General features: G+C 45.6%; 2 protein-coding genes across 2 annotated transcripts in view; one reads left to right on the plus strand and one right to left on the minus strand.

The window, feature by feature from the left end:
* RBM17 (RNA binding motif protein 17) overlaps positions 1–16,844 on the minus strand; it is a 241,413-nt gene that overhangs the window by 103,415 nt on the left and 121,154 nt on the right. The window lies entirely within an intron of this gene.
* LOC115478993 overlaps positions 1–16,844 on the plus strand; it is a 33,781-nt gene that overhangs the window by 3,051 nt on the left and 13,886 nt on the right. The window contains exon 2 of the mRNA XM_030216696.1: positions 14,004–14,198. Coding sequence (XP_030072556.1) covers positions 14,004–14,198 — 195 coding nt within the window. The remainder of the gene's footprint in view (positions 1–14,003; positions 14,199–16,844) is intronic.

Genomic DNA, 16,844 nt, shown 5'->3' on the forward strand with positions numbered 1-16,844 from the left:
GGGTGGTGGCGGTGGCGACTCCGGGTGGGGGGAGCGTTAGCGACAGCGGTGTCCCTCGCAAATGCGCAGTAGAGACCCTCTCTGTTCCGCCCTCGTCATCACGTATTGACGCGGGGGCGGGGCAGAGAGGGTCTCTACTGCGCATTTGCGAGTGAGTACGACACTCGCCATTTATATATATATTGATATATGATATATATATTGACTGATAAGTGCTGAGTAAAATGCCACTTGCTCAGGCTGGTCTACAGAGTTACAACAGGCAGAACCCAACATCATCGCACTCAGCCCTACCTACCATCCCTACATCTTGCTCAATAGTACACATCTCATAACATAGAGACGAAAATAGAAAATATATGCCAGATGGTACTTAGCTTAGGGCTGGATTCACTACCGTGTCAAACTGCTGTTGGGTGCCGTGCTGTGGACCAGCTGAGCCCAGTTGAAAGGTGCATGTGCTCGTGATAAAAATGAAATGCAAAATCTTCTTGACACTTCTTAATAGCTCATTAATGCATATCACACTCAATCGTACTCAGGTCTGTTGGATTATTTGTAGTAAATAATTAGCAGATTTTAGTACACACAGCTTCAGCTTTAGAAATGTTAATTTCTTTCTTCATCTCTCTCTCATTCACCCCTGAATAATTCACTGCTGAGTCACTTTAAAGTTGAAGTAACAAAACATCTGTTTACTCACAGTTTGTAGTTAGATTATAATCAGACAGGCTTATATATACATATTACTATACATTTGTATTATCAGCTCCTTCCATGTGCTTAGATGGTAATGGATGCTCACACCACCATAGATCCTCTCAGGTTAGGAGAGATCATGAGCTCCATGTGCTGCATCTGCTGTGTCTAACCCCCACAGGAAGTTGCATAGCAGTGTGACCTCTCTAAGTAATTCACATCAGAGGTCACAGAGTAATCACAGAGAAATAATAGGTGACAGGCAATGCATGCAAAATACAATTACATTCCAACAAACCCCTTCTCATGCATAACTGTCATGCAATTATTTATTCATACAAAGTCCAAGCTTTATACGCAGATTCACAAAATGTTCTCTGGGTAACGGTTTGGTCATGATGTCAGCTGTCATCTCACTGGTGTGACAATAGTGTAGACTGATGACCCCTTCTTTCACCAACTCTCGCACGTTGTGGTATTTCGTTGCGATGTGCTTGGTGCGTGACTGAACCTTGTCATTCTGTGACAGTCGGATGCAGCTCTGATTATCTTCCATTATCTGGATTGGTCTCTTTTCAGCTATTCCAAAATCCAGCATAAGTTTTTCAATCCACATCAGTTCTCTGCACGCTTCCGATACAGCCACGTATTCAGCTTCTGTAGAAGACAAACTCACAATACTTTGTTTATGACTGGCCCATGAAATTTGTACATTTCCATACATAAACACATATCCACTTGTGGATTTATAATCAGAATGATCCCCTGCCCAATCTGAATCACAGTAACATATTAGTTTTGGATTACTATTGGCTGAAACCTTTAATTTACAATCAATGGTACCCTTTAAATACCTTACCATCCTTTTAACTGCAGTCCAATCTGATTTGGTAGGTGAGCTGACTCTTCTGCTCAAAATTCCTACTGCATTTGCTATATCAGCCCTGTATGTGGTAGCTAGATATAAAAGCTTACCTATGGCTGATCTATATTGGATGTTATCTGGTAAAGGTTCTCTTACTGTTTCATCCTTCAGAAAATCAGTGATCATGGGAGTGCTTACAACTTGGGCATCTTGCATACCTAAACTTTCAATAAGCTCATTTATTTTCTGCTTCTGGCTTAGAAGATAAGAACCATCATTTTGTTTCTCAATTTCTATACCAAGATAGTATGACACATTACCAAGTTCTTTTATCTCAACATTCTGGTTTAAACACTTTACAATGTCCTTGTACTCTTGCTCACTTTCGCTTGCAATGAGCAGATCATCAACAAAAGCTAAAATGTATGCATATTGTCCATTTGTGCACCTAGTGTACAAGCATTTATCTGCTTCACCTTGCTTAAATCCTAAATTTGTCAATATTTCATGCAATTTTTCATTCCAACATTTTGCACTTTGCTTTAATCCATAAAGACCTTTGTTTAATTTACACACTAGCTGTCTTTGTTTTGTATTTATGAAACCTGTTGGCTGTTCCATGTACAAATCTTCAGTTATATCTCCGTGAAGAAACGCTGTTTTCACATCAATGTGGTTGACTTGCATGCCTTTTGAGACTGCAATGCTCAGAAGTGTTCTTATTGTCGTGTGTTTCACTACAGGTGCAAACACTTCATCAAAATCTTCTCCATATTTTTGAAGATATCCCTTTGCGACTAATCTGGCTTTATACCTTTCCACTTTTCCTTGTGCATTCCTTTTTAACTTGAATACCCATTTGCATCCTATAGCTTTCTTGCCAGGAGGTAATTTTGTAAGAATCCAAGTATTATTTTTATTCAATGCATCAATTTCTTCTTGTGCAGCTTTATGCCATTCAGCAGCTTCTTCTGCTGGCATTTTCTCAATCTCATCCCATGTTAAGGGCTCTTGAGCTTCTGCTGACTTTGTTAGGTAAGACAGTCTTGGGGGTGGAACACCTTTGTTTTCCCTGGATGAGCGTCTGACAACAGGTTGGTCTGACCTTTCTGCATCCTCTATATCTGAGAGTACTTCTCCAATTGATTCCCCTTCTCCAACTGTACTGTCTTCTTCAATGATCCTTTCTGTGTCTGCTTCCTCTGCCTGTTCCTCGTTAGATACAGATGAGTTGCTTTCAGACATCTGCCTTGGTATGGCATTTATATACACTGGCATGTCTATTATGGTTCTAGTTTCATATTCTGGATGATAAGGCTCATCTGGGATAATCCAGCCTTTATCAACCCTTTTGTTTTCATCAAAATATGTAACATGTCTTATGCCAACAATGCCAGTTTTCAGATTCAAAATTCTATATCCTTTGTGTCCTGGAGCATAGCCAACTAAAATGCCCCTTTCTGTTGTGGAATCCAGCTTATGCCTTCTTTGCTTTGGTACATGAGCATATGCTGTACTTCCAAATGTTCTTATGTGTGACAGGTTTGGCTTCCTACCATGCCATGTCTCATGTGGTGTGCGCTCAGCGCCCTTAGTTGGCATTCTGTTTTGTAGGTACACTGCTGTGAGAATGGCTTCCCCCCATAGTCTTTTAGGGAGATTGCTATCTGACAGCATACATCTGGTCATTTCCACAAGTGACCTAAATTTTCTCTCTGCAACAGAATTTTGTTCTGGTGTATAAGCTACTGTTGTGATATGCTGAATGCCTTCTTGTTCTAGAAATGTGTGCATGCTTTGTGAAGTGAACTCACCACCATTGTCGGTCTGAAGAACCTTTGGTTTTCTTTCAAATTTATTGCTCACCATGGCTACGTATTTCTTCAGCATGTCTGTGACTTGACTTTTCTCTTTCAGCAAATAGGCCACACAATATCTAGAGAAATCATCCAAGAATATTAGCACAAATCTGTTATTTCCCAATGATGGGATATTAAACGGTCCACATAAGTCACTGTGTATTAAGTCCAGCACTTTATTACTCCTATTTCCTGTGTATGCAGGAAATGAGGGTCTCACACCTTTTTGAGTAACACAGTCTATGCATTTCTCCATTTTACCAGCATTCTTCCTTACTTGCGCCATATGTGAGGCTTCACCTGAAATGCTCAGTTTATAAACATCATTATGCATAAAAGCTTCAGCATACACTTCATCATTTTTAGAGATTGTGCACTTACTGTTTTCAAAATGAATCACAAATCCCTTCTTATCTAATGTAGATACACTAAGCATATTGCAAACTGCTTGGGGAATATACAAGACATCACTTACAGGAATTTCTTTAACTTCATTAGACACTTTGCATTTTAAGAATCCAATACCTTTTGCTTGGATCTTAGCAGTCCCTGCGTTTGCAGTTTTAAGAATACCTTCCTCTGGACACATTTCCTGAAAGAAATCCTTACAATTGGTTAAATGGCATGTGCTCCCCGAATCCAAAATCCAAGTACTTTCATTTGAATTATTATTTACCATAGTCAAAGATTTTTCTGTCATTAGAAAGCCCTTGTGTTTATCTTTGTCCTTCATACATTTCCTGGTTTGAAAATTCTTTAGTTCCATTGGCTTAGGTGAGCTAGAGGGAGTGTTTTGTGTTTCCTTACACCATTTAGATACATGTCCCTCCTTTCCACATGAGTAGCAAATCAGCTTGCCCTTGGGTGGAGTTTTCCCATAGCTCCGCCTTCCTCTGTTCTTTGCCAAGAAATTTGTTTCATTTCTCTCTGACTTGCTTTGAGAACACATCTCCTCAGAATCATTTATTATGCATTCCTGCCTTAGTTTTGATGTTGCCTGTTCAAAAGATTGCCCTTCAATGGCCTCATTTACAGACCTAAAAACATCAAACTTCTTTGATAGTGAGGTAAAAAGAAATGCTCTTTTCAATGCATCACACATGGGAATTCCAGAAAGTTCTAGCTTTTGAAATGAAGACATAAGATACATAATGTGATCATTACATTTACTTTTATCCCTTAATTTGGTTTCATTCAACTCTGCCAGCCAAATTGGTTGCTGCTTTGCATATGTAGTTGCATACATAGTTCTCAGCTTATATAAAATGTCCTTTGGTGTATCTTTTCCCTCCACTAATATGGCTTGTTTCTCTGAGAGAGCTTCCAAAAGCATGCACTTCACATAATAGTTTGCATTGTCCCATTCAGCCATATTTTCAGCTGTTCTGTCTTGATCTAAGCATATATCTAATCTTTTTGCTCGAAGGAAACATATGAATCTTAATTCCCACTGCTGATAATTAAACTCAGTTAATCTAGGCACCTTGAGAGAATAGAACAATGGTGAATTTCTTCCCTCAGCCATTTTCTTAGCCTTCTGTCTGCTGTGTGGGGGGAGAGAGAGACAGACTGAATCTTTCCTTTAAAACTTAAGAGAAAAATGTGGCCTTTTTTCTGCCTGGTAATATTTCTCTTCTTTTTCAATTCCTGGACCCTGGGCCCATAACCCTTTTGTTGGATTATTTGTAGTAAATAATTAGCAGATTTTAGTACACACAGCTTCAGCTTTAGAAATGTTAATTTCTTTCTTCATCTCTCTCTCATTCACCCCTGAATAATTCACTGCTGAGTCACTTTAAAGTTGAAGTAACAAAACATCTGTTTACTCACAGTTTGTAGTTAGATTATAATCAGACAGGCTTATATATACATATTACTATACATTTGTATTATCAGCTCCTTCCATGTGCTTAGATGGTAATGGATGCTCACACCACCATAGATCCTCTCAGGTTAGGAGAGATCATGAGCTCCATGTGCTGCATCTGCTGTGTCTAACCCCCACAGGAAGTTGCATAGCAGTGTGACCTCTCTAAGTAATTCACATCAGAGGTCACAGAGTAATCACAGAGAAATAATAGGTGACAGGCAATGCATGCAAAATACAATTACATTCCAACAAGGTCCACTCCGGTACTCTCTCTCGTTCTCAACACCACGTGTGTTTCGCTATTCTTAGCATCTTCAGGAGAACTTAGATATACCAGAGCAAGGCTCCCGCTGGACAAAGTGGCTCTGTAATATACAATTATTGTGTTATCATGTTTCTTCAATCCATCCATACTGACTTCTTAAAAATGTGTATAATATATCTCACTATTAGATCAAATAATATCACAGTAGGCTCTCTGGTGTATGGTATGATAGAAAAGATGTGGTTTGCTGCATATGAATCTTCGTGAACTGGACTTTTTGGTAGACAGTTTAACTCAATTTCTAGGATTTACATAGTAACATAGTAAATGTCAGATGATAAAAACCCACATGGATAAAATATTTCTTCACTCAACGTGTAATTAAACTCTGGAATTCGTTGCAAGAGAATGTGGTAAAAAGCAGTTAGCTTAGGGGGGTTTAAAAAAAGGTTTGGATAACTTCCTAAAAGAAACGTCCATAAGCCATTATTAAGATGGACTTGGGGAAAATCCACTTCTTATTTCTAGGATAAGCAGCGTAAAATGTATTGTAGTGTTTTGGGATCTTGCCAGGTACTTGTGACCTGGATTGGCCACTGTTGGAAACAGGATGCTGGGCTTGATGGACCTTCGGTCTGTCCCAGTAAGGCAACACTTATGTTTAAAAAGATGCATGTGTAAATTTCAATTATTGCCAATTAGTGCTGATAATTGGTTGTTGGTCAATTATCATCACTGATTGGCTCATTACTCAAGGTGTGAACAGAAACTGGGGGCACACCCAATTTAATAGGTGCAACTCACCACGCCTTATATAGAATCTGGAGGCAAGTGTGAGTTCTGCCTAGGCTCCGCCCATGTATACGCCCTCCTTGCAAACATGGTGGCCAGAGTTGAATTCGGCACTCTGCACAGATTCTGCTTCTTCCTGATTAAAAGCAGGCTTACTTAATTCTCCATCTCTCCCTGCCAATTTTGGGGCACAGACCATAGAAGTCTGCCTGGCCATCAGTCCTACTTGCCAACTACTGGAGTTGCCATCCAAGCCCACTCCAGCCTTGATCCTGATCTGTTTTTGCCATGTACGGGACCCAAGCATTGGTCTTACTTCCCAACCTCTGAAGCTACCATCAAAGCTCGCTCCAGTTATGAGATCATTCAAGTTTTGCTTCAATTGGATTCCATCCTTTTTTTTATATAGGGATCCTTGGTGTTTATTCCGTGCATTCTTGAATTCCGTCAACCTCCCCTAGGAGGGCATTCGAGATATCCACCACTCTTTCTGTGAAACAGTATTTCTTGACGCTGCTCCTAAGTCTCCCACCTTGCAACCTCAACTCATGAACTCTAGTTCTACCACTTCCCCATCTCTGAAAAAGATTAGTTTGCATATTAAAACCTTTTAAGTATTTAAACTTCTGTATCATATATTCCCCATCCCTCTTTCCTCTAGGCTATACATATTGAGGTCTTCAAGTCTCTTCTCATATGTTATTTGGCACAAGCCTCATATAACATAGTAACATAGTAGATGACGGCAGAAAAAGACCTGCATGGTCCACCCAGTCTGCCCAACAAGATAAACTTGTACCTGTCTTTTTCAGGGCACAGACTGTATAAGTCTGCCCAGCACTATCCCCGCCTCCCAACCACCAGCCCCGCCTCCCACCACCGGCTCTGGCACAGACCGTATAAGTCTGCCCAGCACTATTCCTGCCTCCCAACTACCCGCCCCGCCACCCACCACCGGCTCTGGCACAGACCGTATAAGTCTGCCCAGCACTACCCCCACCTCCCAACCACCCGCCCCGCCACCCACCACCGGCTCTGGCACAGACCGTATAAGTCTGCCCAGCACTATTCCTGCCTCCCAACTACCCGCCCCGCCACCCACCACCGGCTCTGGCACAGACCGTATAAGTCTGCCCAGCACTACCCCCACCTCCCAACCACCCGCCCCGCCACCCACCACCGGCTCTGGCACAGACCGTATAAGTCTGCCCAGCACTATCCCCACCTCCCACCACCGGCTCTGGCACAGACCGTATAAGTCTGCCCAGCACTATTCCTGCCTCCCAACTACCCGCCCCGCCACCCACCACCGGCTCTGGCACAGACCGTATAAGTCTGCCCAGCACTACCCCCACCTCCCAACCACCCGCCCCGCCACCCACCACCGGCTCTGGCACAGACCGTTTAAGTCTGCCCAGCACTATCCCCGCCTCCCAACCACCAGCCCCGCCTCCCACTGCCGGCTAAGCTTCTGGTGATCCCTCCTTCTGAGGAGGATTCCTTTATGTTTATCCCACGCATATCATTTTTGTCACCTTCTTCTGAACCACCTCAAGTCTTTTGATGTCCTTGGTACTTTTTCTTGGATTGTGACACAAATATTTTCCTAAAATGGGGGGGGGGGGGGGGGGGAGGGGAGGAGGTGAAGGAAAAAGTCTTATGATATTATGTGCAAAACAGTTGGCTCTTTTGATCTGTCCATACTTCATTAATGTTAACTCTTAAAACGCTGTGCAAATATTAACCAATAGTTCGTGTTTAGCTCCATCGTGTCTGTATCTACTATTTTGGGGGTAGAGGGCAGCAAAAGAGATGGCGATGATAGAGAAAAGATAGGGCTGATGAGATACGGGAGGAGATGACTTGGGGAAAGGGGGAGGGAGAGACTGTGAAAAGAGCAGAGGCTGATGAGAGAAGATAAAAATGAAACCAAAAAGCAGAGAATGAGAGTGGTGACCAAAAGGGAGAGTTTTAACAAAATGATAGAGATCAGGAGAATGATAAAAACATAAAGGAGCAAAGCAGCAATAAAAGGAGTAATCCAAGGATATGAGAAACCAAGTTCTGGGCGAAGCATGAAGCGGCAAGCCACTGTGTCACAAACTAGAAGGTTTAGGGGGGTCTTTATCTAAAGGTTAGCTCAAGTTATCTGCAGCAGGGCCCATTTTATTGCTGTAGTCTCTGCTGCAAATAACTCGAGCTAATCTTTAGTAAAAAAAAAAAAAAAACCCCAAAAAACCTTAGATATTTATCTTTTAGTGATAATATGCTTCTCTTTCACTTAAAAAGGAAGTAAGACTTCAGAAGTAAGTTTAACTAACTAACTAACTAACTAACTAACTAACTAACTAACATTTCTAAAGCGCTACTAGGGTTACGCAGTGCTGTACAATTTAAACATAGAAGGACAGTCCCTGCTCAAAGAGCTTACAATCTAAAAGACAAGAGAACAATCTAAACACAAGTGAACCATCTAGAGGACGAGTGAACAGTTAATCTGATAGGGTGGATAGATTGGGGTATTTTATATTTCTCGAGCGGTTAGGCGCCGAAGGCAGCATTGAAGAGGTGAGTTTTAAGCAGAGATTTGAAGATGGGTAGGGAGGGGGCATGGCGTATGGGTAAAGGAAGATTGTTCCAGGCATAGGGTGAGGCAAGGCAGAATGAGCGGAACCTGGAGTTGGCAGTAGTGGAGAAGGGTACTGAGAGAAGGGCTTTGTCCTGTGAGCGGAGGTTGCGGGCGGGAACATAGGGGGAGATGAGGGTGGAGAGGTAGTGAGGAGCCGCAGACTGAGTGCATTTGTAGGTAAGGAGGAGGAGCTTGAATTGTATGCGATATCTGATCGGAAGCCAATGAAGTGATTTGAGGAGGGGGGTGATGTGAGTATATCGGTTTTGGCGGAATATAAGACGTGCAGCAGTGTTCTGAACGGATTGAAGGGGGGATAGATGGCTAAGTGGGAGGCCGGTGAGGAGTAAGTTGCAGTAATCAAGGCAAGAGGTAATGAGAGCGTGGACGAGAGTTCTGGTGGTATGCTCAGAGAGGAAAGGGCGAATTTTGTTGATGTTGAAGAGGAAGAAGCGACAGGTCTTGGCAGTCTGTTGGATATGCGCAGAGAAGGAGAGGGAGGAGTCGAAGATGACTCCGAGGTTGCGAGCAGATGGGACGGGGAGCATGAGGGTGTTATCAACAGAGATAGAGAGTGGAGGAAAAGGAGAAGTGGGTTTAGGAGGAAAGACGAGGAGCTCGGTCTTGGACATATTCACCTTCAGGTGGCGGTTGGACATCCATGCCGCAATGTCGGATAAACAGGCCGATACCTTGAACACTACAACATTTTAATTCACAAAGTCTTATGACATATTTGGAAGTCTTCACTGACGTGGTTTTTATACTGTGATTTTCTTTTGGAATTGGTAAATTTCCTTCTCCTCTCTCTGGTTTTTCCCCATCTTTCCATTCTTCCCTTTTGACGCCTGGTAATCCTTCATCCAGAATCTGTTTTTTTTTTCTCTCAATCTCTCTATTTATGGTCCGATTTCTATTGCTTTGCTGCCTCTATATTTTTCTAGTACCTTCGTGTCTCTACCATAAAAAAACAGAAAGTCAGTCTCTGACCACAGTGCTCACAGGTAAGGAAACACAGCCAAAAGATCTGTTTGAAGCAAAATTTGATTCTTATCTTCAGCATGTGATATCCTCCCAATCAGGGGTAGGGGTAGGGTGTAAGACTTCAGGCCCAGATGTTATAGATCAAAGACCTTTATTCTGAAAAGTTATACCCTCCTTGAACATTCGCACTTAATGAAATGCCTGCATATGTTATAGAATCGTGGCTAGCAGATACGAGGGTATTTGCCATTTAGTGTCACCTTTTACCCATGCATGTTCTAGTGTTCTGTAACACAATCTCAATATTAATCATCTTCTGATATAATAATTCGCACCTCCAATGTTCTGAAGCTGACTCCGTGGCAGTGTGGCAGTGAAGCCGTGTAGTGTTCGTAGGGTTCGTAATCGCCCCGCCCTCGAGGGAACTCTGTATAGTTGCCAGGGAAAGAAACGCGACGTCAGAATGAGAAGGGACCAACCACAGGCCTCACACTTGCTCTCAGTGCCCCGCCCTCGGAGGGAAGGGAAGGCTGCATATAATGTTCACCCACCGGAAGTTCGTTCGCTCCCTCCGAGTTCCAGGGTCGTCGTCCGTCCCCCTCCCTCCATCCCAATTCCAGGGTCCCCCCTCCCTCCCTCTCTCCCTCCCTCCCTTCCAGTTCCAGGCCCCCTCCCTCTGAATTTTAAAAGTCATCCTGACTTACCTCACGCGGTAAAAAGCATGCAGGCTCGGCACTTACTTCAGTTTTCCCTTCTCTGTCTCTCAGCTCTGGTCCCGCCCTTGCGGAAACAGGAAATGAGGGCGGGACCAGAGCTGAGAGACAGAGAAGGGAAAACTGAAGTGCCGAGCCTGCACACTTTTTGCCGCTGCTGCCGGCCGCCGTAGCCCCAACGAGGTAAGTCAGGATGACTTTTAAAATTCGGAGGGAGGGGGCCTGGAACTGGAAGGGAGGGAGGGATGACGACCCTGGAACTCGGAGGGAGGGACGACGACCCTGGAACTGGGAAGAAGGGAGGGGGGACCCTGGAAGAAGGAAGGGGGGACCCTGGAACTGGGAGGGAGGGCCCTGGAACTGGGAGGGAGGGAGAGAGGGGGGGACCCTGGAATTGGGAGGGAGGGAGGGGGGGACGCTGGAACTTCCCTTAAAAACATTAATGGCAGAAGGTGATTACCTTGCTAGCGCCCGTTTCAGTTCAATGAGAAACGGGCTTTTTTTTTACTAGTCTGTAATAATATTCATTTTGTTCAAATTTCTGGTCTATTATCATTTTCAAAATCTTAACCGTTTCCTGCTCCTGTAGAACTTAATTTGCTGTATCAATTTTTCTTTCTCAAAGGGTTCGATTAGGTTATCCATGTAACTCACTAAGCCAACAAGGTATTTAAATTGCAGCAGCGATCTGGGGGGGGGGGGGGGGGGGGGAAGGCACTGGCGGCGATCCTGGAGGGGGGCGGCCTTGCTCCGGGTCCAGCGGCGGTAGCAGCCCTGCCCAGGGCCCAGTTCAGTCTCTCGGCAGCCCTGAACATACGCATATATCTGGCTGATCTGGGAATCAGACTCAGCACTACACTGCTATGCAGAAGACCTATCAACAAACCACTGGGTTGGTCTGTTTTGGAACCTTTGCTCAGCAGAAGTAGTTGAGGCTAAAACACAAAAAAGGCAGTTATATGAATAAGCCCCTACGGTTAGGTGCCAAATACATGCATATGTTACAGAATGCTGGCACGTATATGGTAAAAGGTGACACTAATGGGTAACGGCGGTTAGCGTATCTGGGTTTAAAAAAGGTTTGGACAAGTTCCTGGAGGAAAAGTCTATAGTGTGTTATTGAGATGGACATGGGGACAGCCACTGCTTGCCCCGGGAATGTTGCTACTAATTGGGTTTCTGTCAGGTACTTGTGACCTGGATTGGCCACTGTTGGAAGCAGGATACTGGGCTAGATTTGTAGCATAGAATGTTGTTACTCTTTGAGATTCCACATGGAATCTTGATACTCTTTAGGATTCCAGAATCTTGTTATTCTTTGGGGTTCTTCATGGAATGTTGCTACTAATTGGGTTTCTGCCAGGTACTTGTGACCTGGATTGGCCACTGCTGGAAGCAGGATACTAGGCTAGATTTGTAGCATAGAATGTTGTTACTCTTTGAGATTCCACATGGAATCTTGATACTCTTTAGGATTCCAGAATCTTGTTATTCTTTGGGGTTCTTCATGGAATGTTGCTACTAATTGGGTTTCTGTCAGGTACTTGTGACCTGGATTGGCCACTGCTGGAAACAGGATACTGGGCTAGGTGGATCATTGTCTGACCCAGTATGGTTGTTCTTATGTAGTTACCCGTAGATCTGCTAATCGCAATCATATAATGTATACGGGCATTTCATTAAGTGTGAATGTTCAAGGGGAACTGTGAGGGAGTGAGTGGTATAGAGGCACGTGTCCCTAAACACTCCCTCACTGAGGTTGCAGTTTAGCCTCCTTACAGCAGGTGGCACTAACCTGTCATGTCAAAAACGGAGTCAGAGGGGTGGGGCTCAGGCCGGGAGGTGGTTAAATGCCCTGGAGTAGAATGGATCAGAGAAGCCCCGAGGCAAGAGCTGTCCAGGAGAGAGATGTGGCATAAATCCCGGTGCGTAGATTTAGGTGCAGAGAGCCATATTCTATAACTACACACGTAAATTTCAGAAAGCCCACAAAATGCCCATTTCCTTGCCCTTAACCACGCCCTTTTTTTGCATGCACGCGTAAGAAGTTAGGCTCACTGTTTTACAGAATACGTTTAGCGAATTGTGCATGTAAGTTCTAATTATTGCCAATTAGTGCTAATTTTGACTTAACTGCTGTTATCAATGCTAATTAGCTTGTTAAGCCAATTAAGTTACACATGTTGTTATAGAATACGCCTGGATTTCGGCACATATCTCTAAGCGCGCTATACAGAATCCGGGGGAATATGTGCAAATAATACGTACTCTTAACGACATTCATATCAAACTGAAAAAGAAATAAAGAAAACGAAAACATATTTTCTGGGTGCCCATAACCTACTAACCACTAGGCCACGCCCTCTCCCTATCTACTATAATAATTTGCACCTCCAACGTTCTGAAGCTGACTCCGTGGCACACTGAAGTGAAGGGTTCGTAAGGTTTGTCAGTCTGTCACCATCTCTCTCTGTCCCGCCCTCACGTCAAAACGTGATGACGTCGACGGCGGAACAGTGAGAGGGAAAGCGTCTTGAAGGAGCGGCGATGTTGGGCCTGCGGGGTCGGCGACAGACATTGGAGCCGTGTGCAGGCAGGAGGGCGCTTCCACTGGGGCGACGGTGACCCGTTTATTTTTGGGAAAGGGGCAGCGTCGGGGTGTTGGAAGCCGGCAATCCTGTTGGGGCCGGGCCTGCAGGCATCGGCGTGGGTCAGCTGTTTGTCTGGCAGGGCGGAGCCATGGCAAGAGGGGAAGCCCGAAAGCTTGGGGAGTGTTCTGGGGCTCTGATTGGGGGGGAGGGTGGGAGGGTGGGAGGTATCTCTGTCACACACACTCTCTCTCTCACACACACACACACTCTCTCTCTCACAGTCAGTGTCTTTCTCTCTCTCACTCTCACACACTGTCTCTCACACACTCTATCTCTCACACTGTATCATATTCACTCTCTATGTGTCACACAGTCACTCTCACACTGTCTTGGTCTCACAGACAGTCTGTGTATCGCACACATACTCTCTCACACTCTCTCTCTCTCTCTCACACACACTGTATCTGTGTTAAACACACTCTCTCTCTTTCACACTCACTGTGTCTCACATACGCACTTCGCACTCGCACACACTCTCATTCTCACACACACACACACACTCACACACACTCTCTCAAACATACACACTCCGAGGAAAACCTTGCTAGCGCCCGTTTCATTTGTGTCAGAAACGGGCCTTTTTTTACTAGTTGTTAATATTCCCGGATTCTGTCCGTCTCCAAGAAGCCTCTTGCACTAAAAGCTGCTGACATTCATCTCCTGTTTTTCTTTTTAGCAGAAATCTGCACCCCTGAAAGTATTGTCAAATTTGCCGAAATCACCATAGAAAAATTTATTTTGGACAGCATAATAAAGGTTGACTGTCTTCCTGGTTACAAGAGATCGGCTGGGTCAACAGGATACTTTCAGTGCAAAAACAGTTCAGGGAAGATGCAGTGGATCAATAACGCTAAAGCTCTTAAATGCATAGGTAAGTTGATTTGACTCCTGGAACTCTGGATTGATTCATTTTGTACGGCAGAATACTAATTGTTTTTGCTACAGATTCAGATACATTTGATGGCATCTCCAGCATCGAGTAGAATGCAAACGGTAAAGCAGATGAGAGAGATTCCACGTTTCTCTGGGAATTCATGGACAACAAACACTGAGGGAGCACTTTTACTAAGGCACGCCGAAAAATAGCCTGCGCTGCTGTAGTCGCGTGTATTGGACGCGCGCAGGTCCATTTTTTTCAGCCTGCCTGCAAAAAAAAAGGCCTTTTTTTGTGGCCGAAAAAGGACGTGCGGCAAAATTAAAACCAGCGTGCGTCCATTTTGGGCCTGAGAACTTACCGCCACCCTTTGGCTTAGCGGTAAGGTCTCGCGCGTTAACTTGCTGGTAATTCTCAGTGCGCGTACGCTGCAGATTACCACCCGGTTAGCGCCACGCGGTAGAAAATATAAAATATTTTCTGCCACATGTTTGCTACGCGCGTCAAAAATAGAATTACTGCCCGAAACACGTGGTGGCCGGGTGGTAGTTCTAATTTGACGCGCGTTAGATGCATGTAGGCAGCTACACTCCTTAGTAAAAAGGCCCCAGAGTAATACAGTGTCCTAGCAGCACTTACAACCATCGCAGAGCAGCAGGACCACCGAGAGATTAGGCTGGGCCCGGGGCAAGGCCGCCCCACCTCCGCCCCCCCACCGCTGCAGTCCGCGGTCTCACTTGCCTGCCTCCATGGCTCCGGGCCCCCCTGCATTCAAGGCAGCAGTCGCAGATCGCCTCTCTTCTGGCCTTCCCTCCCTGTGTCCCGCCCTCATCTGATGGAACTTCCGGTTTCCATGAGGGCGGGACACAGGGAGGGAAGGCCCGAAGGGGGGGCAATCTGTGACTGCCGCTTCGAATGCAGGGGGCCCGGAGCCGAGGAGGCAGGTAGGTGAGACAGGGAACTGCAGCGCCGGCGGCTTGACCCCGGCGCCGGGCCCCCCTTGGAGGCCCGGGGAATTTTGTTCCCCCTGCCCCCCCCCTCAGCGGCCCTGCAGAGCAGGATACACTTTGCTGTAGCTAGAAGATCTGATCGCTCGTCACCTAATCATCAGCAGCTGTTCATGATGGAAGGACACAGCATAATTTCTTTTGGAACCTGCTGTATAAGAGTCTGATGTGGAGGAGTCAGTGGCATAGCCAAGGGTGGGCCCGGGTGGGCCCAGGCCCATCCACTTTGGGCTCAGGCCCACCCAGTAACAACATACCTATGATGTGGCTGGCAGGGATCCCCGAGCCCCACTAGCCGAAAACTCCCAACAACTGTCCTGCCTGTATTCCTTTTAAGTAGCAGATCTTAGCCTGCAGTGAGCAGCGACTGATACATACTGCTTGCACTGGCCCCACAGCCTTCCCTCTGACGTATTCCCACCTATGCGGAAACAGGAGGTTGCATCAGAGGGAAGGCTGTGGGGCCAACATGAGCAGTGTGTATTAGCTGCTGCTCGCTGCGGGTGAAAATCTGCTATTTACAAGGTATGCAAGGGAGGGGGATATTTGAGAGACCATATGGCATGCAGGCGAGCAAGGGAGAGACCAAATCACTTGTTGGCCAAGGCAGAGTTCTTCTGCCACCCCCCCCCCCCCAACTTGGGCCCAGGCCCTCTCAAAATTGGGTGTCTGGCTACGCCCCTGGAAGGAGTAGCTTAATGGTGATATGATACAGACGTTCAAATACTTGAAAGGTATTAATCCGCAAAAAAATCTTTTCCGGAGATGGGAAGGCGGTAGAACGAGAGGACATAAAATGAGATTGAAGGGGGGCAGACTCAGGAAAGATGTCAGGAAGTATTTTTTCACGGAGAGGGTGATGGACGCTTGGAATGCCCTCCCGTGGGAGGTGGTGGAGATGAAAACGGTAACGGAATTCAAACATGCGTGGGATATGCATAAAGGAATCCTGTGCAGCAGGAATGGATCCTCAGAAGCTTAGCTGAAATTGGGTGGCGGAGCAGGTGGGGGGAAGAGGGGTTGGTGGTTGGGAGGCTAGGATAGGGGAGGGCAGACTTATACGGTCTGTACCAGAGCCGGTGATGGGAGACGGGACTGGTGGTTGGGAGGCGGGAAATACTGCTGGGCAGACTTATACGGTCTGTGCCCTGAAAAAGACAGGTACAAATTCAAGATATGAGTTTATCTTGGGCAGACTAGATGGACCATGCAGGTCTTTTTCTGCCGTCATCTACTATGTTACTATGGTTACTGCAGTAGGCTACAAACATGGGGGATTGGTTTCTAGTCCTACTACAGGTCCTTGTGACCAGTGGCGTAGCTAAGGGTGGGCCGTCAGCTGCCCATGAGGCCCCCAAAAGTCTTCAGTGGCAGCGCCTCATTACTCTCTTGCCCTCTTCTCCACTTGTGGCCTGGCATCTGCCTGTCTCTCTACCCCCCTCCCAGTCTACCTCAGAGACTGCCGGTGGCATCCTGCGCCAGCCCTGCAGGCTTCTCTCTATCATGTCCTGCCCTCAATGATGTCACTTCTTGTTTTTTTGATGAGAATTTGGTAGAGAGAAGCCTGCAGGGGCTGGTGCAGGTTGTCCATAGGAATTGCTACAGACAACGGCTCTGAGGTAGGACCAGGGGAGGG

The sequence above is a fragment of the Microcaecilia unicolor genome, chromosome 10 (assembly GCF_901765095.1).
Source record: "Microcaecilia unicolor chromosome 10, aMicUni1.1, whole genome shotgun sequence".
NCBI classification, from domain to species: Eukaryota; Metazoa; Chordata; class Amphibia; order Gymnophiona; family Siphonopidae; genus Microcaecilia; species Microcaecilia unicolor.